The 27845-nt window shown below is 44.3% G+C and overlaps 1 protein-coding gene across 2 annotated transcripts in view; it reads right to left on the bottom strand.

Annotated features, from left to right (window-relative positions):
* Positions 1 to 22594, bottom strand: part of LOC137436918 (rho-associated protein kinase 2) — a 141809-nt gene extending 119215 nt beyond the window's left edge. For both annotated transcript variants that reach the window (XM_068131147.2, XM_068131148.2), the window contains exons 1-2: positions 22203 to 22594; positions 18785 to 18895 (exon numbers count right to left, since the gene is read on the bottom strand). In XM_068131147.2, the coding sequence (XP_067987248.2) occupies positions 18785 to 18874 (90 nt within the window). In that variant the 5' untranslated portion in view covers positions 18875 to 18895; positions 22203 to 22594. The remainder of the gene's footprint in view (positions 1 to 18784; positions 18896 to 22202) is intronic.
* Positions 22595 to 27845: the final 5251 nt, after the last annotated feature.

The raw sequence follows: 27845 nt of genomic DNA, 5'->3' as shown, positions 1-27845 counted from the left end.
CGATATGTCAATCTCTTTCTACACCGAACGGAAATAAAAGTATGAGAGCGGGAAGGCATGGCCTGAGCACTTCGAGCAGAGAGGACTGATTGGACTTAACTTAAAGAGAAAAAATTGGAGCTTAACGGAAGAAGAAGATCCCATGAGCACTCCCCTATGCCATCCATAATGGTACACTCTATCCATACACCACATCCTCCCTTCCGTGGATGTTCCACGGGTTTTGGCTAGTATCATACTGTTTGCAGATTGCGTATCATCTGACATATAAAAAGATGGTGATCAGAATTGATGGCGACCGTCGGTACAACATATAAATCCCCTATATAGGACAATTGTTGACGGACAGACGCACGCACACAAGCATGCCGAGACCGAGCTCTTTTTTTATTATAGATAGATGGTGGACATGAGCCAAAAAACCAAAATCTTAGTATTGGCAAGAATAAATGGGTGTAATTGGTAAAGTGAATATTGAAGTTTATCAAAATATTTTACTTTTCATTCTCTGTCCCTCAATTTCTTCAGTGGTTTGTGTTGAATGATGACCCAATATTCACAATATAATAAGGCCCACAAAAAGGTATAATAGAATCACTTCCTTGGCCCACTAATTTTGGATTGTCCCCACTAAACAAGGTGTTTTTATTAAGCATATTATATGAAATCTGCTGCCAAGAAAGTTTAAAGTGTGTCATAAAAGGTATATAGCCAGGATTTGAACCTCGAGTTGAACCTTGAGAAGGCTGCATATATTTTGTAATGTCAGTTGCCATACTGTTGTTTTTATACTGCAACAGAACGACAGAGTTAAAATGAGCTGATAATTTTCCTTCTACCACCTGTAACAATCCATATTTGTGCAATAGTTTCCCAAATATTCCTTTTGTAATTTTTCAGCAAGCCCCTGAAGAAGCCCCTTCGTAGCATCAGTTACCAAAATACAGGGTAGGTAACATCAGTTACCCATACATCAGAAATGGCTTCAATCTATATGGGCCTTCTCTTTGGTAGTTTTTATAGCTTGGTGTCACTAAGTGGCACCATTCACTGTGCAACACACACACACACCTCTCTTGTAGCATATGCTGTATACATATATACATATATATATATATGTATATATAATAAGCGTGAAAGTTTGTCTATTTGTTTGTTTGTTTTGAAACAGCGTCGCCATTTCTCAACGGATCTTCACCAAATTTGGCACGGGGGTCCCTATGCACCACAGAATCACTGATGAACCAAAAAATTCCACCCCCACCCCCCCCCCCCCCCCCCCCGGGGACCAAATTTGCCATTTCTGAACGGATTTTCACCAGATTTGGCACGGGGGTCCCTATGCACCACAGAATCACTGATGAACAAAAATACCCGACCACCCCCACCCCCCGGGGACCAAATTTGACATTTCTGCACTGCCTCCAAATCAAAGCTATTTCATCCTAGGATACTCTCTCATGGGATGTTTCAGTAGGCGATTATTCACAGCCATTTGCAATAATGTTTACAAATACTGGTATTGTCAGTACAAAAGGTAAGATATAGTTATATTGATTTTGGTGTATGTTTTTCAGTCAATACGCATATTGTTTTTCACTCAGTGGTGTCATATACTACAAAACACTAACGTATGTTTTTCAGTCCATACTGATATTGTTCTTCACTCAGTGGTGTCATATACTACTCAACACTAACGTTTCAATATATTTGTGTTTTTCTCCTTTCTTACAGACAATCACTTCTCAGTAACTTCTTAAATGGGACCTAAGAGGCAACGTTCTGCAAGTGCAGATGCACATGCAATACAAGTACAACAAAAGAGACATAGAGAGTCCTCAACAGAGAGAGAAGCTCGACTTGCAGCCCAGCGAGCCAGACAGGCACAACTGAGATCAGCTCAAACTCCTGCTCAAACACAAGCACAAATTGCTGCACAGCAGACCAGACAGGCACAACTCAGATCTGCTCAAACTCCTGCTCAAACACAAGCGCGAATTGCTGCACAGCAGACCAGGCAGACAGCACTCAGGGCTGCAGAAACTCCGGCCCAGACAACTTCTAGAAAAGCGGCCGATTTAGCCAGACATAACCCCAGTGTTATGCATCTTGAGATCCATTTGGAAAATGGGGAAAGAGTTTACTTCACAGAAGAAACCACGCTGCAGCGAGCCCAGCAGCCACCTCGGACCAAACTAACTGCATTCTTTGATTTGTGCACACAGGATTCCTTTGCTAGAAGTCTTCTCTACTGTGAAGTGCACAGATATTACATCTGGCAAGAACGGAAAAAGGAATTTCAGCCAAGAAAGCAAGGTGCAACAATCCCTGGACACCCTCACATCAGATCCAGTCAAGTGTAAGGTCGTGTCTACACTGTTCATCCCAGCAACTCTGAGTGCTTTTATCTCAGACTCCTCCTGCACAACATTCATGGTCGAACCTCATTCCAGGATCTCAAGACAGTTGCTGGATATGTCTGTGCAACATACCGTGAAGCTTGCCTGAGAAGAGGTCTCTTGGAAGATGATGCACACTGGAACAGTACCTTGGAAGAGGCTGCAGTCTCGCATTCTCCAAGCAAGATGAGGAGCCTCTTTGCTCTCATTATCTGTGCCTGTTCACCTGTGAAGCTTGCCTGAGAAGAGGTCTCTTGGACGATGATGCACACTGGAACAGTACCTTGGAAAAGGCTGCAGTCTCGCATTCTCCAAGCAACATGAGGAGCCTCTTTGCTATCATTATCTGTGCCTGTTCACCATCCAATCCTGAGCAACTTTGGCATAATCACCAGGACAGCATGACAGAAGACATACTGTATCAAGCACAACAAGAGTCAAAAAACCCAAACCTGCAGTTTACCTCTGCCATGCACAACCAAGCACTGGTACTCATAGAAAATACTGTACAGTCCATGGCTGGCAAGGATCTTCAACAGTGTGGACTGCCTGCTCCTGTATGAACTGAACCTGCAACTCTCAGTCGAGAGATGCTTCAGGCAACTACTTATGACATCCAACAGCTGCAACAATATGTCCACCAAAATGAACCACTCTTGGCTCCAGATCAAAAATAAGCTTATACAAGGATCAAACAATTGTTGACATCTGACTCAGGTGGAATTGTTTTCCTTGATGCCCCTGCTGGTGGAACAGGCAAAACGTTTTTGATCGACTTAATTTTGGCACAAGTTCGTTCACTACAGCAGATTGCTATGGCAGTGGCCTCATCTGGAATTGCTGCAACTTTGCTCACAGGTGGCAGGACTGCTCATTCTGCCTTTAAGCTGCCACTCAACCTGGTCCACAATGAGAGTCCTGTGTGCAATATTGGCAAAGGATCTAGACAGGCACAGGTTCTAAAGCAGGCCAAGCTGATAGTATGGGATGAGTGCACAATGTCTCACAGACTTGCATTTGAGGCTCTTGATCGCACCTTACAGGATCTCAGAGGTAACACTAAAATCATGGGTGGAGTCACACTCTTGCTCTCTGGAGATTTCAGGCAAACTCTACCAGTCATTCCAAAGGGTACACCTGCTGATGAGTTGAGAGCATGCCTCAAAGAATCCTATATTTGGAGACGAGTGAAAAAACTCCATCTTTCTACCAACATGAGAGTTGCACTTAATAGAGATGTCTCAGCAGGCCAGTTTCCAAAGGTTTTGCTTCAACTGGGCAATGGTCGGCTACCAGTAGACACTGAGACTGGAGATGTCACAATACCCCCAAATTGTGGAACAATCATCAACACATCTGAAGAAATGCTATTAAAGGTTTAGCCTAGCCTCTCACAGAATTATAAAAACCATGAGTGGCTTTGTGAACGTGCCATCCTTGCTCCCAAAAATGACATTGTGCAGGATATTAATGCCACCATCATTCAACAGCTACCAGACTAATCCACGTGGTACAAGTCAGTTGACACTGTAGTTGATCTTGACGATGCTGTCAACTATCCAACAGAGTTTCTAAACTCTCTTCAGCTCACTGGCGTTCCACCTCACAATCTGCAACTGAAGGTGGGAGTCCCCATTATGTTGCTACGAAATTTGGATGCACCAAAACTCTAACGGTACAAGACTCGCTGTCAAAACTCTTATGCCCCATGTGATCGAAGCCACCATTATGACTGGTTGTGCCAAGGGAGAGGATGTTTTTATTCCACGGATTCCCATCATCCCAACAGATATGCCATTTTAGTTCAAGCGCCTTCAGTTTCCAGTGAGACTATAATTTGCTATGACCATCAACAAGTCTCAGGGACAGTCTCTCAAGGTTGCTGGAGTTGAACTGACAAGTCCATGTTTCTCTCATGGTCAACTCTACGTTGCATGTTCACGTGTTGGGGCAAGCACACATCTTTTCATCAGAGCACCAAACGGCAGAACAAGAAATGTTGTCTACCCCAGAGCTCTTGCTGACTAAAACACATGTCTGTTAATACTTTACCGAGGCAGCGCTGGTGGCCCAGTGGATCATGTGCTTGCTTGCCACGCAGACGATCCGCGTTCCAATCCCAGCAGCGGCACAAATTTGTGAAGCCACCAAATGTGGCCCGCTCTGAGATATAGTCCCTAAATGGATTGAACTTGGACCTAAATCACCAACTCACTCACTCTTTTTTAACTTAAATGACTTAACTTATAGCAAGTTCTTATGTTATGTACATATAATTACATACAACATGAACTACATAACAACTTGCTCTAAGTCAAGTCATTTACTTTCTACATATTTGGAACCCCGGCAACGCCGGGTACCTTTGCTAGTATATCTATATATAAAATGTGAACCATTGCGTCTGTCCGTGCATTTGTCTGTCTCCCGTTAATGGCAGCCACTTTCTGTACTACATTTGAAAAGCTGTGCACAGAGGCAAAGCTCAACATTCACTTTTGAAATGATGGGAGAACAAGCATGAATAATGTTGATGCCAAATTTCATTTCACAACGACAAATCAAACCTCTGCCGACCATGTTGCACCACCATTTTGCAGTGGGCAGTATAAAAGTAGTTAAGAGCTTTGGTTCCAAGTGAAACCAAGAGTGCAACACAATTAACCTTTTAAAGTCTATAAATTAAATTGTCTCTAAACTCATTGATAGATTAGAAGTCTTTGATATGGCTCAGCCAGGGTTCGAAGTGTTGACCTCCCAGACTCCGAGTGTACACTCTAACCGGTATACGACCAAGTATTGTCGGTGTAATATACGCATGTATACAACGTCATTTTAAGTTCCAGACAAAGCATCTGCAACAATATTATCTCAGCCAGAAATATGTGCTATTTTCAATGGGTACTGTACACCAGAAGACTCCACCTGAATAGGTGCTGATTCTTTGTCTTAAATTTATTTGTCTTAAAACACAGAATTTCCGATAAAATCCGGACATACCAAGATATCAAAGCAATTCTCGTTTATGGGTAGGAACCGGAAAATCAACAACAGCCTGTATTTTGGTCGTCGTGGTGCCACCTGACCCTGACCAACATCATCAAGATAAGTAACCTTGGCTTTCGCAAATTCACTTCTCTTGAGGTTTACAACAAGGTTGGCATCAGTAAGCCTCACAAATAGTTATCCGAGATGTCTCAAATGCTCCTGCCATGTATCACGATGCAGTACGACATCATCAAGGTAAGCTACACAATTAGTACGACCAATCGTAACCTGGTTCGTTAACCTTTGGAAAGTAGCAGTGTGCATTTTTCATCCCAAAAGGCATTATCTTGCACTGATATAAACCATCTGGAGTGACAAAGGCAGAGAGCTTTTGCTCGGTCAGTTAAAGGTATTTCCAATAGCCTTTAAGCAAGTCTATCTTGTTAACAAAAGCAGCCTTACCAACCATATCTTATGCAATCCTCAATCCTATGGATTGGATACGAATCAGTGTGGGTTACAGCATTTACATTCCCATAATCCATACATAATCTTCTGGAAGCATCTGGTTTAGGTATATGTACAATGGGTGAACTCCAGCTGCTCCGACAGGGTTTGACGACGTCATGTAATTCTTCATAAACCGTAGCCAACTTCCCAGGGTTTAGCCGATATTTAATTGGTTTCGTATCCCCTACATAAATATCATGTACAGGAAACGATGTGGAACCTGGCTCGGCAGAACATAGACGTTCATACTTGCTAATCAAAGTGATTACATCAGATCTCTTATCCTTCAGGTAAATTAGCTAATTCAGACTCTAAATTTGATAACATGTCTGAGTTTGATATCTTAGCACTTCGTGGTTCCATATCTGACTCTGTCATATTCACTGCAGTCACTATTCTGACTACATTGACCCACAAGCTGAAGCTAACCCAATCCAGCTCATAATACCTCTTAAAGGTCAACACACATAATTCTTTTTGATGTGATTATATAGATTTTAAGTAATAAACAAGCAACTAAGCACGGTTTTTAATTTGAATAATTAGTCAAGGTATTACAGTTAAACATAGGGGCAATAACCTGGTGCTCACCTGGTAGATTAAACAGTACACTACAATGACTAAAAGTATTTTAAACCAATTTGAATGGTTTCTAGAAGACAGGACAACATGTAGGATCATACTAACATAATCATAAGACTTTAAACAAACAAACAAAAAAATACCTATTTTGGGGGGCAACCCCTACCCCCCTCCCTCCCATCCTGTATACCTCTTCAGACCACAAATTTTCTAATTGGTTGAACAAACATTGGTACATCATGGGTGATGAAGATTGTGGTGAAATTTCATTGAAATTGCGTGTGTATATTCTGAGAAAAAAGCAAATACCTATTTTGGGCGACAACACCCCCATACACCACCTCAGGGCCAGATTTTTTTTTTTTTATGCCGTGAACAAACTTTGGTACATCACAGGTGATGAAGCTTGTGGTCAGGTTTCATCTAAATTGTGTGTGTAGTTTCAGAGAAGAAAGCAAATATCTATTTTGGGGGGTCAAACCTGGACCCACTTTGACTCCCTGTAGCCCCCTTTAAACTTCAATTTTATTCGTGCCGTGAACAAACTTTGGTACATCACGGGTGATGAGGGTTGTGGTCAAGTTTCATTGAAATAGTGTGTGTAGTTTCAGAGAAAAAAAAGCAAATTCCTATATTGGGGGGGGGGGGGGGGGTCAAACCTGGATTCACTTCGACCCCGGTAACCCCCTTAGACGCCAAATTTTTTAATGCCGTGAACAAACTTTAGTCACAACACAACAAATATAATTTGTGCCAAATTTGGTCGCAATCCCATCAGCGGTTTCGGAGAAGAAGTTTGAAGTGTTTACGGACAGACGGACGGACTGACGACACACTATCGCATAAGCTCCCCTGAACTTCGTTCCAGGTGAGCTAAAAAAGGCAAACCAGTCGGGTACCGCCCCTAAATATCACGATGGTAATGACGTCATCTGCCTGACAATCAAAGGCAAGGTTGTATCAGCACACAATGGATAATGGACACACAACTCGCTTCAGACACGTCAGAAAGTGAATTTGACGATTATAATCGTCAAATTCATATATTTTATTATTTTATAATTTGACGATTATAAAATAATTATTTTTCTGATCAAGTATCCTCTGACAGTCAAAATCATTATAAAAACTATCCGCAGCAAAACTATCCTCAACATGACGTAACGGGTCAGGTGGGTAATTTAATCGGCGTTTTTGGAGGGCGGGCCCATTCGAGCGTAAGAGGATACCCAAAAACATTAATATTGTTACGGACACGACTTAGATGTTATGATGGGCCGAGCGGAATGGCCGCCGTGTTCGCACAAGTTACCCGATTATACTCGAACGTTGGCCGAGTCGCGCTACGCTAGATCAATGAAGGAAAGGACACAACGGCTAGGTTAAATGACACGACACCAGGGGTACAGTTCTCAAGGCCTCCGGAGGAGGTTATATTAGTTCGGAACGTTTAGATTACAGGGATGAGAGAGACAGCATAGAAAGATAGGCACTTAATTACGGTCTTAATAGTAACCCCGACAGACGACAGATAAACGGGACAAAACTGACTCACACGGGGATTGATGGCAAGGAAGGCAGGTAGTCGATGGCTCAAGGTGCACTCTTGGCTCAGGGACAGGATACAGTGCGGTCCAGTAGATGCAGGGAGGTGTCACAGCGCTCGGAGGTCGCGACTGGTTCTTCTTCGTGGCTGAGGCGCATCTGACCTCACGTCCGGTAAGTGGCTGCGTATATCCAGCGGGGAGTGACACGCCCTCGGCTCGTTAGCTCCACCCCAGATGGAATCGGCCCGTTGCTTCTTATTGGGTGCGGGGGTTACCAGGCTCCGCCCTTGACGAGGAGCTGACAGCCAGCCCCTTCGTGGTAACCCCGTGGGCGCACATGGCAATGGCGGCTAACCAAGCCGGTGTGAGGACGCACACTCCCCGCACCGCGGCCGCGCCGCCCCCGCTGTGGTTGTAGTTGTTGTTGTTGTTATTGTTTCATGGGGTGATGGGAGGATGCGGAGATGAGGTTGGGGGGAGGTATTGGGAGGTCCTAAACTCACTACTGGTGCCATACAATCACATTCTGGTGCAACGAAGAGTCAGAATTAATGGAAATGAGTCCTTAACTGACATAGACTAAGAATAACTAGCAAGAGGTCCTATAGTTGTCTACGTGGGATGCGGTGGACCTGGGCACGACATTTAATGGGGGAAGAAGGGGAAGGTCGGTTCTACAGAGTGTTGTTTACAGACAATGGGACTAGGGAATGGGGGATTGGGGATAGTTGGGGAGTATTGGGGAAATAGGGGAATATTTACAAGCGGATATGGAGGCCAAATCCCATATCCGCAACAATATCTTCTTTCCAAGATATGTATTAAAAAAACAAAAAACGATCAAGTGTTAAGTGAAGCCATATCTATTAATTAAACCAAACATGATTATCTGCGTCTGTGTCCCTTTAAGCACCAGTTTACCTCACGAGTGTTTGTAACATTGTATTTTGTTATAGTAATACTGTATTATTAATTTGCGATTGGAATGATGCGGTTTGGAATGAAAATATAGAGAGATTGAGTTTAAAGCAGAATGAGGAAATGACGCGTGGGTTTCCACCCGTGACATTTGCGGATTCAGCATTTGTAGCTTCGCCATTGACCGCGAATAGAAACACCAAATCGGCTGTCCATGCCTGATGGGTCGACTGAAGGTGGCACAGGAATGTGGAATTTATCGGGTCATGGTTTGGCACGCGCCGTTTTTTGCCCAAGGCATTCACAAACCGGCTGTCCATGCCTGACGCTTGACTGAAAGTGTTACAGGAATGTGGAATTTATTGGTGCAAACTTATATTCTGGGATTTTGGCCTCTCTCCCATGGGTAGCACATGAACCTTGCTAGTTATTAATATTATTATTATTAATAATAATAATATTATCACTTTTAATAACCTTGATATTGTATTATTATCGCCTTGGTGATTTTCAATCCTGTCCACCCAAGTATATTTATAATGTCCACTGTGATGTTTGGTTGGCATGGATTTGTTCCCCCCACAGGGGAAAACCCCTCTCCTGGAAAGGCCATCACTGAGGCACAGAGGGAATGAATGCGTCCCCCTACAGTGATGGAAAGAGAGTGCCAATATGTGGGAGAATTGAGCATTCGCTGGGTGTCGCTCAGATAGCTGTTGGTAGATCACTGGTCCGGATAGCCAGATGTCCTGTGTTTGATTCCCGGTCTGAGCGCTTAACACGCATAAACAAACACACACGAGTGTTGGGATGACAATACCATGCAATCAAAAATAAACATTATACTTTATGCTTGTCACAAGTGATTTTATTTGATTCATAAATCTCAAATATTTATTTCTAACAACATCGTCGTATCCTCAACAGAAACAGCTCTTATAACCCCCATAAAAAGCCATCTCTGATGCCATTACAAGTACCTGGTGTCATCACCTGGTGACACACATGCATTATAAGCACACAGAGTTAGCATGGGTAATGATACCAAAGGCAATTTATGCAATTAACCTAGCAGGTGTAAGGAATACTCTGATGCACCGCAGAAATGCTTAACTTCCGTTTCACAATTGGCTCGTTACAGAAATGCTTCACAGTGGCTGCTCCATTCACTGGATTTCCAAACAACAAAAGGCACCGCAGATATTTCAAAGTGATCACCAAAGTATGTGATACCACGAAAACAAACCGCAAAGGGCAAAGCAAGGAGTGGCCGGCATGTACTCGGATGCGTCACACTAAACCGTCTAAAGTGCTGAGGGACGCGGCTGGGACACTGGGCACAGCTGGCGCTGCACCCACAACAGATCTAGGAAGAGCATATCCCCTAAAAGGTCTGCTAAAAGAAGAGGAAAATAGCCTTATTCAAACTGCTGTACAGTCACCCTGTGTGGTTAAAGCAGTTTTGCAGTTGGCCACTTAACCACGGGCAAGGACATGAGCAAGTGATTAAGCATGGTGTAAAAATGCAGCACAAACGGCTCTCTCTCAAATTATGAAAATATGGCTGAAGAGAAGCTAGTCCACAGTCACCCTCCCATATGACAACGACACAAATATCTTCTTCATGTTCTTCATGAGCTAATTGACACCTTAAAAGGGATGCGTATCAAGCCTGAAAGACATCATACATACTATTGTAGCCACAGGAAAAGCAGTAAATAAATAAAGGAGCACTAGTGGAGTAGTAAATGTTTTGCAGAAGTTCCAAGATGCCTGGAAAGGACAGACCACCCAATGTGATTCCAAACAGGCACACGGAGCATAAAGCACAAGCTTGGAACTGGGGACGTAAAAAAAAGCTGCTTATTTAGAAAGTGTGTAAAAGCGAGCACACACGCATGCATGCTAATGGAGGATACCTTGAGACCCAGCAGATCTCCGTTCCATCTCCTTAGGCGCACCCACGTGTGGGGATAGAAGTCAAAAACAACTTGTGCACATGCACACAACACAACACACACACACACACACACACACACACACACACACACACACACACACACACACACACACACACACACACACACACACACACACACACACACACACACGATTATCCAATATTTATTGGACCCAACGTGCTATTTCCCCTTAATTTATCAATGACTGGGCAAGCATTTAATCTAAATAACACGAATATAATTGAACTGTTACCGAAATGTAAATTTAATAGGTGATATCTCGTGTTTTCTTTCCAAGTAGTAAATCAGCATTATTGAAGAGGTAGTCTGATACTGCTTAAAATCTCTGAGACATCATAGAACAGCACTCTGAGACATCAACCAATGTGCCTTAGCCCACATTAATACATCATTATACATACTTTTGTAACAAGTATAATTTAAATCCATTCAGCTGTTCTAAAAATAGCACATTTTTCATCAAACATGACCTCTGACCTCTTGACCCCAATATCTAATCGGTTCATCTTTGCATTATTATACATACTGGTACGAAGTTTCACTTAGATCCCTTCAGCCGTTCTTAAGTTATTGCAGTAACGAAAACCTATTACAGACTCTGTAATTTGCAGTTTGTAAGTTAGCAGATTTGCTGTTCACTGGGATTTTCAAGAACGTAACCTCCACAAATGGCAAGCCCTCCTGTATAGATACTTGAACACTGTGGGGTATCGTGTTCTTTGTACTCTGGAATATATAGATTGTATCTGAATGTGAATGACTAATTTTTGTGCAAGTACTACACAATAAAACCTGTACTGCATAGTGTTGGTGTTGCCTGGTGTTGGCTTGGCGGCTAGGGTGCCGGCTTGGGATCCGAGGATCCTGAGGTCGAATCCCGGTCGCTCGCTAAATTAACACCAGGGGGTTGACTCAGCCTGTCATCCTTCCGAGGTCGGCAAATTGAGTACCAGCTTGCTGGGATGAATGATCCCGATGTGTACCCCGGTTTAGAATAGGTACACCGTATCCCTGCGCATCGTAAGAGGCGACTAAGGGTTGGCGTCAGGAAGGGCATCCGGCCATAAAAACATCGCCTCAAAACAGGGAACCATGATTGTCATGGGGCCCGTAAGGCTAACCCCCGCTGTAGCGGGGAAAATGGCCTTAAAACGATCATTCATTCATTCATTGTATAGTAAACGTTTAATAACAAATGTTTTTCTGGGGGGAGGTAAAGCGACCCTGTATAAGTGGCTGGAAATCGTAACTAAACAGAGGAAGGCCAAATAACAGGAATACCACATTGCCATGATGTAGCATTGGTCGCACCACCCAACAAAACAACATCATAAACGCATGAAATGAGAAACGTCAACTTCAAAATGGAACAAAAGGAATAAATGGACGAGAATTGTAAGACATTGTTAATGATGCAAACAACGTTTGGTGTTGATGTGAGAAGCGGTGAGAGCAGATTCCGATGGGAAATGGAAATGCCGTCATTTTATAGACACAGATAAGCAGAGTGCAGTTTTTGTAATAAGTACATTCACTTAAGTAATTATTTAAGTACTCCTTTTGAAAACTAGAAGCAAATGAAATGGTTTCAAGCTAAAAATAATAATAAAAAAAGTCCCTGACTTGCCTAATGCAGCACAGCTGGTACAATTTTACAGCGTGCATTCGTCATCTATCTTGCTTTGACATTCTGAGCAAAGCATTGTTTGAAAAGTTGGAAAAGTAAGTGTTTGCTTTACGATGAGCTACATTATACTGACAGTCAAATGCATTCCATTGACAGTTAAACGAGAACAACACTCGCAAGAACGCATACCTCAGCCATGTTAAACAGCTTACGCTTTACTTTTGCATCCCACCAATATCTGACCCAAAACCTAATCGGCTTGTTCTCATCGCCTACCCATCACATCCATCAAGTTTTGTCAACTCGTCCACAACTTTTTGAGATATTGTGCTACACAGTAAACCCCAAAATATAGCGAGTATGAATATAAATCGCAGGCAACCAATTGGGTTCCGATTTAGTTATTGTTGGATTTCATTTCCACCAATCGCGGTTTTTGAGCCGAGATAAGTCATCGTTTGTGTCCGCATGTACAATTACTGCACCTCCCATACGAGCCTTTTGCTGTTTCTCGTGCACCGTTTGTAATGGAGCCCAAACGTAAAATGATGGACAAAATTAGCTTTGCCAAAGGGCAGACAAGGGTTATGAAGTTAGGCAAAAAAATTGAGTTTAGATACGTTGGCGAGAGGTGAAAGTGCTGCCATTACAGGATCAATGAATCTACTGTGCGGGATATCTGTAAAAGAGAGTCAAATATCCATGAAAGTGTTGCCGCCAGCGCTCCACAAAGCACAAAAGTCTCATTACAGTCCCGTGATAGTCATATTGAAAGGATGGAAAATGTAGATGGAAAGGGCGTTGGAGGCTGCTACGATTCCTCAGAAAGAAACTTACAGGAACCTGCAAACTATAGCGAAGCAAGCCACCAAAACAAGCTTTTTACAAGAGTCGATAGCACCACCACCATCACCATGCCAGCCACCATCAGTGCCTCAACCCACTCCCGGTGATCCAACTGCCATCGCAAGTTCTACATCCGCATCTTTCGAATCTCCAACCCTCCCCACTCTAACAGCATAATCATCATCCCGAGATAAGTCTTGCGTTTTTACCTGCGATGTGTCGCAAGTCTACAAGAACTCCGCATGGTTGGTGTTCTTGTTATGGTTCATGTTGGGGGTCAGTTTTTGAAATGTGCTTCCATTGGCCGGTTAGCTGCCGGACCCCAACCACCATGGCACCCAGACAAAATCATATGACCACCATATTGGTTTTCTGGTGGACCTAAGGCCTCAGCCCTGTAGGCCTCTGCTGATTATACACTGCCCAGGTTTGCTGTGTCAGGTTTCCATTGGTGTTGTTTGGGTCGAGTGTTACTTACCATGAGGGACCCCAAAAAATCTAATCAATGTCGAATAAAAATTCTTAGCAAGGCTTAATCAAGCCTGTCAACACACACGGTCTTTGCTGTTCACAATCCATCTGTCGCTGGATTGTTCTCGTCGGGTTGGTACCTACCCACCACATTTTGGGTTGGTGCCAACCCACAATCCTTTGACACACTGGAAGAGCAAATCAATGAATGAACACTTGTATGGAGCTGTTTCTATACACAACAATTTAAAGGTCATTGAGGAGGATTTGCCATATTGCATATTCGTCCAAGGACACAAGGAGAGGTCGGTGTACTTTTACACCAATTAGGATAATGGTAGAAAAGGTAAACACCACAATCCCCCCCACAAAACACCCCCACAATCCAGGTCGATTGCACACCTCAACCCCTTTGTTGTTGTCGACATGCCTCCCTGGTGTATTTATGCCAATGTATATACTGATACATCTGTGTACGTCATTAGTAGATGAGCATACATGGACATCGTTATATTTTGGGTTTTTTTCTCCTTTCAACTTTTCCCACCTGCTTTTCTAATTTTGGCATTTTATTATTCTCCGCGTTTCCACTTCACCCTGGTGGCAAAATACACCGCACAGGGAGGGGAGTCGTAAAATATTTGAGGGGTGGTGACTTGACGGAAATTGTAATTTTTTTTCAATGCAAGTGCACACATTTAAATAGTTCCTTCTCCATTGATAACACAAAACAGAAAATTAGCTTTGGAAAAAGAAAAAGACTTTTTAAAATGGAAAATGACCAGGCACACTCCAGGATGCATGCGTTCTTCCACTAACACGCTCCTCATTAAACCCCCACATTCCAGGTCGACTGCACACCTCAACCCCTTTGTTGTTCTTTTCTTCCATTTGTAGAACTACCTTCTAGATGGTGTTCAATCCCACTCTTCACTCCAGCGCTTTAATCAGGTGGTGCACCATCATCTCATGCCACCACACTCCTCCATCTTACCTGGAATTTTTCTACCCCTCATTAACCCTTCCTCACCCAATCCCCATACTTGCAGGTTGATGCATTTCCTTCCCTCCTCTCTTCCTGTTCATCAATTCCCTTGCTGCCCATCTGTTGCCCCACTGCATTGCCTTACCGATATATCCAACCAGAAACACACTGGGAGGAGGGAGGGGGCTAGTGGGGGAGGTGAGGTGGTGCAAATATATTTTCTGCTGTGGCTAAGGCTAATAACCACCCCCCCCCACCCCCATCTGCAGCAGGGGTCAGAAAATTACTTGCGCTATGGCACGTTTTGTGTCGATGACCTGATCCTGGGTACTACCAACACATATATGATAATTTTCGTGGAGATCTCACTTCTGCATGATCCTCAATGCTGTATTCAATAAAAGGCTAGAGCAAAGTCGATGGTGCGCAATTGCAAATCCCCATACTTCTCACCTAAAGCAAACTAGGCATATGGCAAAAGGTTCCACCAGGAATAACCAATATCAAATTTAGAGTTAAATAGTACTGACCCCAAGTCCCCACCCTCTGGGGCATGAATTGGGGGTCAAATCCAAAAACATCATTACATATTTCATGCATCTCCCAATGTTGATTACGTATACAAAGTTTCATTTAAAAATGTTTAAAATGAGCCCGTAAGTGCATTTTTTGGTATTTGACCTTTTAAACCCATCCCAGAGGGCGAGGCCAAAAATGATACTGCTCTTGCATCTTCATGCCACGTGGTGATCATAACAACCAATCTTGGTGAATTTCTGCCAAACCGTTCAGGAGGAGATAGCATGACGGACAGACAAACAGATGGAGCCGATTACAATATCCCTCTGTTTTTTGTTTCCTTTTCTCAAAAAGAATGGTGAAGAAAACACGTAATATCATATGCAAGTTCAACCAAGACAGCAAGCTTTTTATAACACACAAATCGCACAATGGATTTCAGGGATTGGTAAAAGTTTAAAAAAAAATTTTTTATTAGAAGTTCCTTTTCATTTGTTGAATGGCAATTGACAAAGAGGATGCTCCAAAAGGACCCTTTGGATTGTTCCATGGAGGGGTTAACGTGACGGGGAGATTTTACGGTACCAATCGATGATGCATGAACTACACAATGAACTACAGGTTAATATCAGCACGAAAAAACCCAAATCCTAAATAACTAGAACGGCACTCTTCGACGTCGACAGATATGCCTCCGCCCACATTATTACATCATTATAATACTTGCACCAAGTTGGATTTAAATCCATTCAGCTGTTCTCAAGTTATCACATTTTTACCTGACATTACCTCTGACCTTTGACCTCTTGATGCCATAATCCAATTAGTTAATCTTTGCATCATATATACTAGTGAGGTACCTGTGCTATGCACAGGTGGGAGGCCAGAAGCAAACAGACAATGCAGAAACGGCGAATGCTAAAGCATGAAACCAATAAATTCCACATCCTGTAGCACCTTCAGACGCACGTCAGACATGGACAGCAAGTTTGTGAAGGACTTCCACGAAAAACGTACCCATTTGCAAAACAAACAGGTATGTGTGTTCGATTCCCAGTCAATGGCGAATCTGCATATGGTGATCCGCGAATGTCACGTTTAGAAAGTAGAAACCATCATGGCATTTCATCATTCACTTGAACTCGATATCTCTTTTTTCATTCCAAACAGCATAACTCCACAAATCACATCTTAAATAACATTAATATAAAAAATAAACTTTTAACAACATTCGTGACATAAACAAATATTTAAATCCTGATGTGAAATTCCATACGGTTGGGTGAACACAATTACGAATTCAAAATCGTAATTGTATTCACTCAATTCCAATCATCAATTGATACTTTAACAAAACGATTAACACAATTAACGTTTAACGATTTAACATTACGATTGAATAACGGTTGTATTGGGATATTATCAAACCCGCTCATTGCCGTAATCTGTCCACTTCTGCATTCGCGGCAGGTTCATAATTCTCATCAAAATCTAAACAGTATTTGTAGAATTTCAATAAAGGCCACATCACTGTTCATAATCGGTAAATATTATTCCATCGTGTTTGGAAAAACTGGAAAATTGGAAAAACAATATAGCCTATTTTACTCCAGGAGGTCCCAGGATTACCCACCCAAAATATCGTTGCGATTGGTTCAGCCGTTTTTGCGGTACCTGGGAACGGACAGACGGACATTTGGTGAATCATAGCAAGATACTTATACCAAGTTTGTTCAAAATCCCATCACTTGTTCACATATTGGCACAGCAACATAATTTTTACTTAAGCCCAAAATTTAATCAGTTAATGTTTCCATAATTATACAATATACATACCTTAACCGAGCTTTAATTTAAATCCCTTAAGCTGTTCACAATTTATCACATCTCTACCTAACATGACCTCTGAACTTACCTTTGACCTATTGATACCATAATCCAATCAGTTCATCTTTTCATCATATATACTTATGCCCAATTTGCAGAAAATCCCATCACTTGTTCAAAAGTTGGCATGGCAACATAAATTTTGCTTAACAATACAATATTATGCATACCTGTACCAAGTTTTAATTTGATCCCTTCAGCCATTCTCAAGTTATAGACCTATTACACGACTTTGACCTTTGACCTCTTGACCCCAAAATCTAATCAGTTCATCTTTGCAGCATAATACATCAGCGTACTAACTTTGGTCAGAATCCGATCACTGGTTCACAAGTTATCATGCTAAAAGGATTTTTACCTAACATGACATCTGACCTTTGACCTTGTGACCTCGAAATATAATCTTGTTCTGACCGACTTTGTTTATCTTTACCTCATTATGCATACCTGCATAAAGTTTGACTAAGATCCCTTTAACCATTCTCAAGTTATCGCAGTAACGAAAACCTATCACGGATAGATGGACGGACAACCTGAAAACAATGTGTCCGGCGACTTCGTCAAAAGAGGCATAAAAAGATTAACCAATCGAGTTCCGAGTCATATTTACAGGATTGGTACCAATCATCGATTATTCTTTATAAAGAGCATAATTTTTTTCTCCAGAAAGATTCAGGACAAAAGCTGATAAACAGCGTGTGTACCAAAATGAATGAAACCAGCGATTAAAAGGGAAAATCCTCCGAAGACACACTGGAAGAGCAAATCAATGAATGAACACTTGTATGGAGCTGTTTCTATACACAACAATTTAAAGGTCAGTGAGGAGGATTTGCCATATTGCATATTAGTCCAAGGGCACAAGGAGAGGTCGGTGTACTTTTACACCAATTAGGATAATAACAGAAAATGTAAAAATGGGATTTAAATGTGGAATCCCAACACCTCACCCCATATACAGGGAAAAGGAGGAGAACACTCAAAAACATCCCAACACTTGTTCAGATGCGAACACGTGCCAAACAAACCACCCTCGTATTAAAAAGAAAATAATTCAATTAAATATATTAATTGGTTAATAATACGGCTTCAGAGTCAAATACTCTTCCCTCGTGAAATGAACAACCATCATTTGCCGCGACAATAATTAATGCAATTAGCTCACAAAACATCAGATAGGTGACCTCGACCAAACAATGTATGAACACAAGTATTACTAGCAACATACAAGGAGCCTCGCTTGTCGTTATGCATGTCTCTGTGCACACACGTGGCCAAGCCGGCTCGTGGTGTGGGCCAACATACGAGAGCGGTACCGTGTACCGCCACAAATAGCTCAGAATGGAGCACAACAGATTCCTTCATGGTTTACATAATCCAACAGCTGTCGCGCAGTACCAGCTACGCAAAAGTTTCCATCCACGAATGACGTGAAGTGGATGGGACCCGACGTTACACCGGGGTGTTCTACTGAGAGGAGATGCCACGACCCGAACACTTTAGATCACAGAAGGAACACTTACCAGCAGGCTTTCCAAATTCACCCTGGAGCGTGGATCCTGAATCAGCACCTCCAGCTCATTCAACCGAACATCCAATGGCTCGAGCGCCATGACGACTCAGTTCGACTCCACCTGTGGATCACAAGCGTGCCTGTCTGTACTTGCCGTCGACTCTGAGCGCACATTTGTAAAGTATGTGCTAAGAGCGCAGGTGTGTGTTACAACAAATCGCTCAACCTAAGGGCAAACCCACAAAATTACTGGCGAATGCTGTCACTTCACCCCTGCGTAACCACACGCATATATAACGAGAGAGAGAGACAGAGAGACAGAGACAGAGAGAGATGGGGGATGAGGGATGAGGAGTGAGGGGGGATGAGGGAAGGTGGGGAGGATGAGGGAGGTGGGGAGGATGAAGGAAGGTGGGCGGATGTGGGAATGGGGGGAGGGGGGGGGCGAAGAGACGGGGAGAGAGCAACGGAGAAATGAGAGAAAAACAAAAACTGTGTGTTTAATCACGGAAACATTTACCACATGGCTTCTTTTCCTACATGCGGTGTATTTCAGTCATGCATTTGATGTAAACTTAGCAATATGGGGCTTAAACCCTGAAACTAGTTACTAAAAGTATGAGCAAAATTTCATTTTTAAATCAAACAAAAATATATATTTACATCACGTGAAAAAATATACCTGATGTACAAAGCATTGTCTGATCCAACACAAATCATTCACCGATCCCAATCAATCTTCCAACCTGCTCCCCCTCAAACACCTTTTTATTCCCACCAAAACATCCAAACACCCTCCAACACACAGTCACTATAATCTCCATCCCATCAAACCCTAAACCCCAATCAATCCACCCTACATCTAACCACCAATGCCAATAATTGCCCCTCCGACCCATAACCCCAATAATTGCCCCTCCAACCCACAATGCCAATAATCACCCCTCCGACCCACAATGCCAATAATCACCCCTCCGACCCACAATGCCAATAATCGCCCCTCCGACCCACAATGCCAATAATCGCTCCTCCGACCCATAACCCCAACAATCACCCATCTGATCCACAATGCCAACAATCACCCCTCCAACCCACAATGCCAATAATCGCCCATCCAACCCACAATGCCAATAATCACCCCTCCAACCCACAATGCCAATAATCGCCCCTCCAACCCACAATGCCAATAATCACCCCTCCAACCCACAATGCCAATAATTGCCCCTCCGACCCATAACCCCAATAATCGCCCCTCCAACCCACAATGCCAATAATCACCCCCTCCAACCCACAATGCCAATAATCGCCCCTCCAACCCACAATGCCAATAATCGCCCCTCCGACCCACAATGCCAATAATCGACCCTCCAACCCACAATGCCAATAATCACCCCTCCGACCCACAATGCCAATAATCGCCCCTCCAACCCACAATGCCAATAATCGCCCCTCCGACCCACAATGCCAATAATTGCCCCTCCAACCCACAATGCCAATAATCACCCCTCCAACCCACAATGCCAATAATCACCCCTCCGACCCACAATGCCAATAATCGCCCCTCCAACCCACAATGCCAATAATTGCCCCTCCAACCCACAATGCCAATAATCACCCCCCCAACCCACAATGCCAATAATCGCCCCTCCAACCCACAATGCCAATAATCGCCCCTCCGACCCACAATGCCAATAATCACCCCTCCGACCCACAATGCCAATAATCACCCCTCCAACCCACAATGCCAATAATCGACCCTCCAACCCACAATGCCAATAATCGACCCTCCAACCCACAATGCCAATAATCGCCCCTCCAACCCACAATGCCAATAATCACCCCTCCGACCCACAATGCCAATAATCGCCCCTCCAACCCACAATGCCAATAATCGCCCCTCCGACCCACAATGCCAATAATTGCCCCTCTGACCCACAACCCCAATAATTGCCCCTCAGACCCACAATGCCAATAATCGCCCTTATAACCCACAATCCCAAAAATCGGCCCTCTAACCAATATTCAAATAATCGCCCCTCTAACCAATATCCCAATAATCGCCCCGACAACCCACAATCCCAATAATCGCCCCTATAACCCACAATCCCAATAACCGCCCCTATAGCCCACAATCCCAATAATCGCACCTCCAACCAATATCCCAATAATCGCCCCTATAACCCACAATCCCAATAATCGCCCCTCTAACCAATATCCCAACAATCGCCCCACTAACCAATATCCCAATAATCGCCCCACTAACCAATATCCCAATAATCGCCCCACTAACCAATATCCCAATAATCGCCCCACTAACCAATATGAATACCCCAATAATCGCACCTCCAACCAATATCCCAATAATCGCCCCTATAACCCACAATCCCAATAATCGCCCCTCTAACCAATATCCCTATAATCGCACCTCTAACCAATATCCCTATAATCGCACCTCCAACCAATATCCCAATAATCGCCCCTCTAACCAATATCTCTATAATCGCACCTCTAACCAATATCCCAATAATCGCACCTCCAACCAATATCCCAATAATCGCCCCTATAACCCACAATCCCAATAATCGCCCCACTAACCAATATCCCAATAATCGCCCCACTAACCAATATGAATATCCCAATAATCGCACCTCCAACCAATATCCCAATAATCGCCCCTATAACCCACAATCCCAATAATCGGCCCTCTAACCAATATCCCTATAATCGCACCTCTAACCAATATCCCAATAATCTCCCCTATAACCCACAATCCCAATAATCGCACCTCCAACCAATATCCCAATAATCGCCCCTATAACCCACAATCCCAATAATCGGCCCTCTAACCAATATCCCTATAATCGCACCTCTGGCTCTAACCAATATCCCAATAATCTCCCCTATAACCCACAATCCCAATAATCGCACCTCCAACCAATATCCCAATAATCGCCCCTATAACCCACAATCCCAATAATCGGCCCTCTAACCAATATCCCTATTAAATCGGACCTCTAACCAATATCCCAATAATCGCCCCTATAACCCACAATCCCAATAATCGCCCCTCTAACCAATATCCCAATAATCGGCCCTTTAACCAATATCCCAATAATCGCCCCTATAACCTATATCCCAATAATCGGCCCTCTACTCTAACCAATATCCTAATCCCGACAAATACAAATACCCGACACATGTTGACCGAACTAATCAATATTTTCCCTCCGTCTCTCTTATTTACGTTAAAATTCGCACACCATTTACACCGAGTGGGAACCCACCCAGTGCGAGCCAACTGTGCGCGCTCCCTAAAAGCTGGCTATCCTGGGTGGGTGCGCGCACAAAGGTACAAGGATCGGTAAATATTACCGTATAAGGAGCCGGACCCGCTCGGAGTGTTTCGCGCCGCGGTTTCCTCAACTCACCTCACCGAGCGACTTCCACACACAAGTTGAGAGTTGGACGAACGCGAAGTGAGAAGTCCGAGTGCGCCAAGTGCGGAGAGCGCGTCACCTCGCGGAGCAATCTCACAGAATCGAGTGGCTGTCACTCGGGGTGTGTGAATGGGGACCGATCACGTGGTTCACCGAACGGACCTGACGGACGCCGCGCCGGTTAATGGCGCCGACGCGGCCATTCAGAGTCCCCAACACGCCTCAGCTCGCGCGCCTTTGACACCTCGCCGAACTATCGGCTCTATCCAGTCTTACAGCTTCACTTTCGTTCTCTCGCACTGTTGTACAGAAGGAAAACTACAAATTTGACATCGAGACAACTTACTTGTGGACGAAACGACAGTTTGCTAAAAGTTTTGTTTAAAAAAAAAATACTTTTGAGAGTTTCATATTGTGGCGATGTTTGTGCTTATACACCGCTTCTTAATCTCAGCCACATGAACCGATAACGTTTTGTTTTGAATCAAAGGAGTATACCCTTATAAGGCGAGTAATATAAAATATACAAGAATCCAATGAAATTGGGACTTCAAAAATGAGACTTGGGCAAACGACGCAGCAAAATGTGTGGTCCTGCAATATAGTCCGAAAGCATAATATTGTTGCGGATGTGGCATTTGGCCTCAATATCCGCTTGTAAATACTCCCCTATTTCCCCAATACTCCCCAACTATCCCCAATCCCCCATTCCCTAGTCCCATTGCCTGTAAATAACACTCTGTAGAACCGACCTTGCCCCTTTTTCCCCCATTAAATGTCGTGCCCAGGTCCACCGCATCTCACGTAGACAACTTTCGGACATCTTGCTAGTTATTCTTAGAATCTTAGTCTATGTCAGTTAAGGACTCGTTTCCATTAATTCTGACTCTTCGTTGCACCAGAATGTGATTGTATGGCACCAGTAGTGAGTTTAGGACCTCCCCTTACCTCCTCCCATCTTCCCCATGAAACAACAACAACTACAACAACAACAACCACAACAACAACAACTACAACAACAACAACAACAACTACAACTACAACAACAGAGGAGATTGGGGGCGGCGCGGCGCGGGGAGTGTGCGTCCTCACACCGCTTGGTTAGCCGCCATTGCCATGTGCGCCCACGGGGTTACCACGAAGGGGCTGGCTGTCAGCCCCTCGTCAGGGGCGGAGCCCGGTAACCCCCCGCAGCCAGTAAGAAGGGCGGACTGATTCCATCTGGGGCGGAGCTAACTAGCCGAGGGCGTGTCACTCCCCGCCGGATATGCGCAGCGACTTACCGGACGTGACGTCAGATGCGCCCCCAGCTTGAGAAGACAAGTCGCGACCTCCGAGCGCTGAGCGACCTCCCCGCATCTACTGGACCGGGCCGGGTCGATTTTGCCCCTGAGCCAAGGTGCACCTTGAGCCATCGACTACCCGCTTTCCTTGCCATCAATCCCCGTGTGAGTCAGTTTTGTCCTGTTTATCTGTCGTCTGTCGGGGCTACTATATAAGACCGTAATTAAGTGCCTACCTTACTATGCTGTCCCTCTCATCCCTGTAATCTGACCTTCCGCAATATTATAACCTCCTCCGGAGGTCTTGAGAACTGAACCCTTGGTGTCGTGTCATTTTAACCCAGCCGTTGTGTCCTTTTCCTCAATTGATTTAGCGTAGCGCGACTCGGCCAACGTTCGAGTATGATCGGGTAAACGTGCAGACGCGGTCATACCAAACCGCTCGGTAAACCAACATCCACAACCGCGTCTGTAACAATATTAATAGATACGAGGGCCAGTCAATAGGTACCGCATGTGCGTGGATTTCCGTATGTTGAACCGCTACGTCAAACGCCCTGTTGTTGTAATATTGTTACAGAGGTGACATCGCTCTGGAGGGAATCCAAAATACGGTCAGGGTCGTCGATGATATGCTATACCTATGGACCGACATTCAATGAGCATGTTCAACAGGTGCGGAATGTACTTCTCCGATGTCGGGAACATGGCATCACATTGAACTCACAGAAATTTCACTTCGCTCAGGAAAGTGTCAGATTTTGCGGCTACATCATGAATCGCGATGGCGTCGCATCGGATCCGGGCAAACTAAGTGCTATTGCGGACTTTCCTACAGCTACACCTGCCAACATCACCGACTTACGGTCGGTCGTTCCTTGGTTTGGTTCATCAGTTGGATAGCTTTTCCACTGAGATTTCGACAGCTTCGGATCCTCTCTGGAGTTTACTGAAGAAGGGATCTGCTGTGTCTGTTGGTTCGGGGAACCACGTGATGGGGGGGGGGGGGGGGGTGTGAATGGAGGAAGGTTGCGCATGCGCAGAAGAGGCAGAATGCCGAATAAAGAAAAGCCTCTTGATTCTCGTTCCAGTTGCTATTTACTGAATCTACAGACACTACAACTGGCGACGAGGTAAACATTTCTGGACAGAACATTCGAACAAGCTTTGGCTGTGGCTGTGGCTGAGGAAACGGCTGAAAAGGAAGTAAAACAATTCAACTATGGAGAGCCAGGGGTGTCGGGCTCTGTGGACTTCACAACGAATATTAAAAAACAAAACTATTCGCATCGTGGTTCTCGTTTCAAGGATCGGTCGGAAAAAACGACCCTACCATTTCCAAAGGGAAAACGTTGCTGCAGGTGTGGCTCTACGGAACATCTGGCTGATACATGCAAACATGCTCGTACCATCTGCGGATACTGCCGACGTGAGGGCCATTTGGTTAAGGTGTGTTTGAAGAAACAGCAAAATGTAAAACGTCTTTTGAAACAAACCCATCATGTTATGGTTTCGAGCGATGAGTCAGAGGACGAGCTGGATACGGTGAATTTAATGCATATTAACTCCGCATCTATTTTTAAAAACACTACTCCTCACGACCAACTCAAAATCTCCATCGACGGAACAGAGATTCCGATGGAAATTGATACGGGAAGTTCAGTTACTCTACTAAACAGTCGTGATTTTCAACGTCTGTCCGGTGACATCAATACCTTGAAACCAACTACAATATTACTGAAGAGCTACACGGGTGATGTCATCAAATGCTTTGGTGAGAAAGAAATGTGTGTTCAAATTGAGGAGCAACGTGGTTTTGTTACAGTGCGTGTGGTCGATGGAGCAGGACCTTCATTACTGGGTAGAGATATTATTTCAAAATTTTCCCTCTCCTGGAAAAATATTTTCAATGTTGCCATTCCCATCACCACCGATGACATCGTCAAGCAATACCCCAAGTTGTTTGAAAACAACGCCTTGGGGAGGTTGAGAGGGGGACAGGTTACGCTGAAGGTGCGGGACAATGAGCCAGTATTCATGAAAGTTAGAACTGTTCCGTTTGCCATCCGTGAAAGGGTTGACCAGGCTTTGGACAATCTTGAAAAGGATGGGGTCATTGAGAAAGTTCCCTACTCAGAATGGGCCTCACCCATTGTGCCGGTCAATAAACCAGATGGCCAGTTGCGGATTTGTGGTGATTATTCGGGCACCATAAACAAATTTTCAGAGTTGGAACAATACCCAGTACCTACGCTGGAAGAAATGTTACACAAACGAGTTGGTGGGAAGAAGTATACGAAGCTTGATTTGTCCCAAGCTTACCACCAATTAGAGTTGTCCCTTGGGAGCAGAAAGTATACTACGCTAAATACACACCGAGGCCTGTACCAGTACCGAAGGCTTTCATTTGGGGGTAAACACAGCCGTTCCAGTTTTTCAACGTACCATGGAGAATTTGCTAAAAGACCTTCCCGGGTGCTGCGTGTACATTGATGATATCCTGGTGACGGGAGATAGTATTGACAACCATTTTAAACCCTTCACAGGGTTTTGAAAAGGCTGGAGGAAAACGGAATTACATTAAAACGTGACAAGTTCCACCTCATGCTGGACGACATTGAGTATGTTGGATTTGTTATTTCGGCTGCGGGGGTATTCCTGACAAAACAGAAGCTTGAAGCTATCCAACAGGCAGGGGTTCCCAAAAACGTGGGTGAATTACAGTCATTCATTGGCCTCGCAAATTTCCTTCGTCATTTTGTTCCAGATTTTGCCGAAATCATGTCTCCTTTGTACAAGCTACTAAAAAAGGAGGTGAAATAGAAATGGGGAAAGGCTGAGGGTAACTCATTTGAAAAAATTAAAGCTGCTTTGTGCTCCAGTCACGTACTACGTCATTACAACCCTCATGCCTGCTTGGTCCTTCAGGCGGACACATCCTCTGTGGGTGTAGGGGCAGTCTTACTTCAACCCAGTCCAGAGGGTGAGTTAGAGTCGGTGGCCTATGCATCGAGAACTCTGAATGACACGGAATAAAATTACTCCCAGATTGAGAAGGAGTCTTTAGGAATAGTTTTTGGAGTGACAAAGTTTCGGCAATACCTCCTGGGGAGACATTTCACGCTAATGAGATCACAAGCCTCTGATAACTCTGTTTAACGAGCACAACCCCGTGTCACAGTTAGCGTCAGCAAGGATAAAGAGATGGTCCTTACTGGTTTTTTTTTGGTTTTTTTGTATACTGAATCGAGGCTCGTGAAAGAGCTAACATTTATTTCACAAACAAATCAACCAGACAAACAAAATATACAAAAAGAGGGAGCGGAAGACAAGATGGGGAGAGAAGGGGAAGCACACAACCACAACATTTGAGAGCAGGGAGAAGTGTGGGAGGGAGAGGGCTTGGGGGCAGGAGGCGTGGGAAGGGGAGGGGGGGGGGGGAGAGGTATAAAACACAAGGGGACCGAAATTAGCGGGGGTAGAAAAGATCAAGGTTTTGGATGGGGGAGGATAAGAGATGGTGGTGAACAGCTGTTTTAAAGACCTGGAGGGTGGAGTGGGATTGAAGAGAGTGAGGGAGTTTGTTCCAGAGGCGGGAGAAAAAAGGAATGAAGGAGTGAAGGTGAGCAGAAAGTCTTGATTTTGGCAGTTTAACCATAAGAGGGTTGCAGGCAGATCTTGTGCGATCTGTAGGAATATTTGGGGGACAGAGCCCAGAGAGGGCTGGGGGGGCAAGGCCAGAGAGGAGTCGGTAGAAGACGAAAAGACCACCAACCTGCCTGTGGTGAGTGAGTGAAAGGCCCTTGGAGTTAGCTTCATCGCGGGAGATTCCAATGATTCTGAACGCTTTGGTTTCAACAGCGTGAAGACGGGCTAGGTGTGAGGCAGGAGCACCAGACCAGAGGGGAGAGCAGTATTCCATAGAGCTGCGGATGAAAGCCTTGTATGTGGTGAGGAGCTCAGGTGTGCCAAGGAAGGACTTCGCACGACGGAGGATGCCCAGTCGGCGACTGGCTTTGGAGGCCAGATTTGAAATGTGGTTTTCCCAGGAAAGATCATGGCAAATAGTGAGACCCAAAAGCTTGAGTGACAGAACTTCTTGGAGAGGATTATTCAGAAAGTGGATGGGAGGGTTTTCCAGTCGGTCTTTTCGGAGAGACATCGTAAGAGTGTGAGATTTATCAGGATTGAAAGACATGTTCCATTTGTTTGCCCAGTCTGTGATTTTGTCCAGGTCTGCAGAGAGTGAGGAGGCTGCAGACTGCCGATCAAGCTGTTGGCAGCTTATGACTACACTATACAGTTCATCACAGGCAAGAAAAACGTTTATGCGGATTTCCTCTCACGAAAG

This window comes from Myxine glutinosa, chromosome 11 (genome assembly GCF_964187855.1).
Source record: "Myxine glutinosa chromosome 11, kmMyxGlut1.1, whole genome shotgun sequence".
In the NCBI taxonomy this organism is placed as follows: Eukaryota; Metazoa; Chordata; class Myxini; order Myxiniformes; family Myxinidae; genus Myxine; species Myxine glutinosa.
This window is presented reverse-complemented; position numbering and strand designations above follow the sequence as displayed.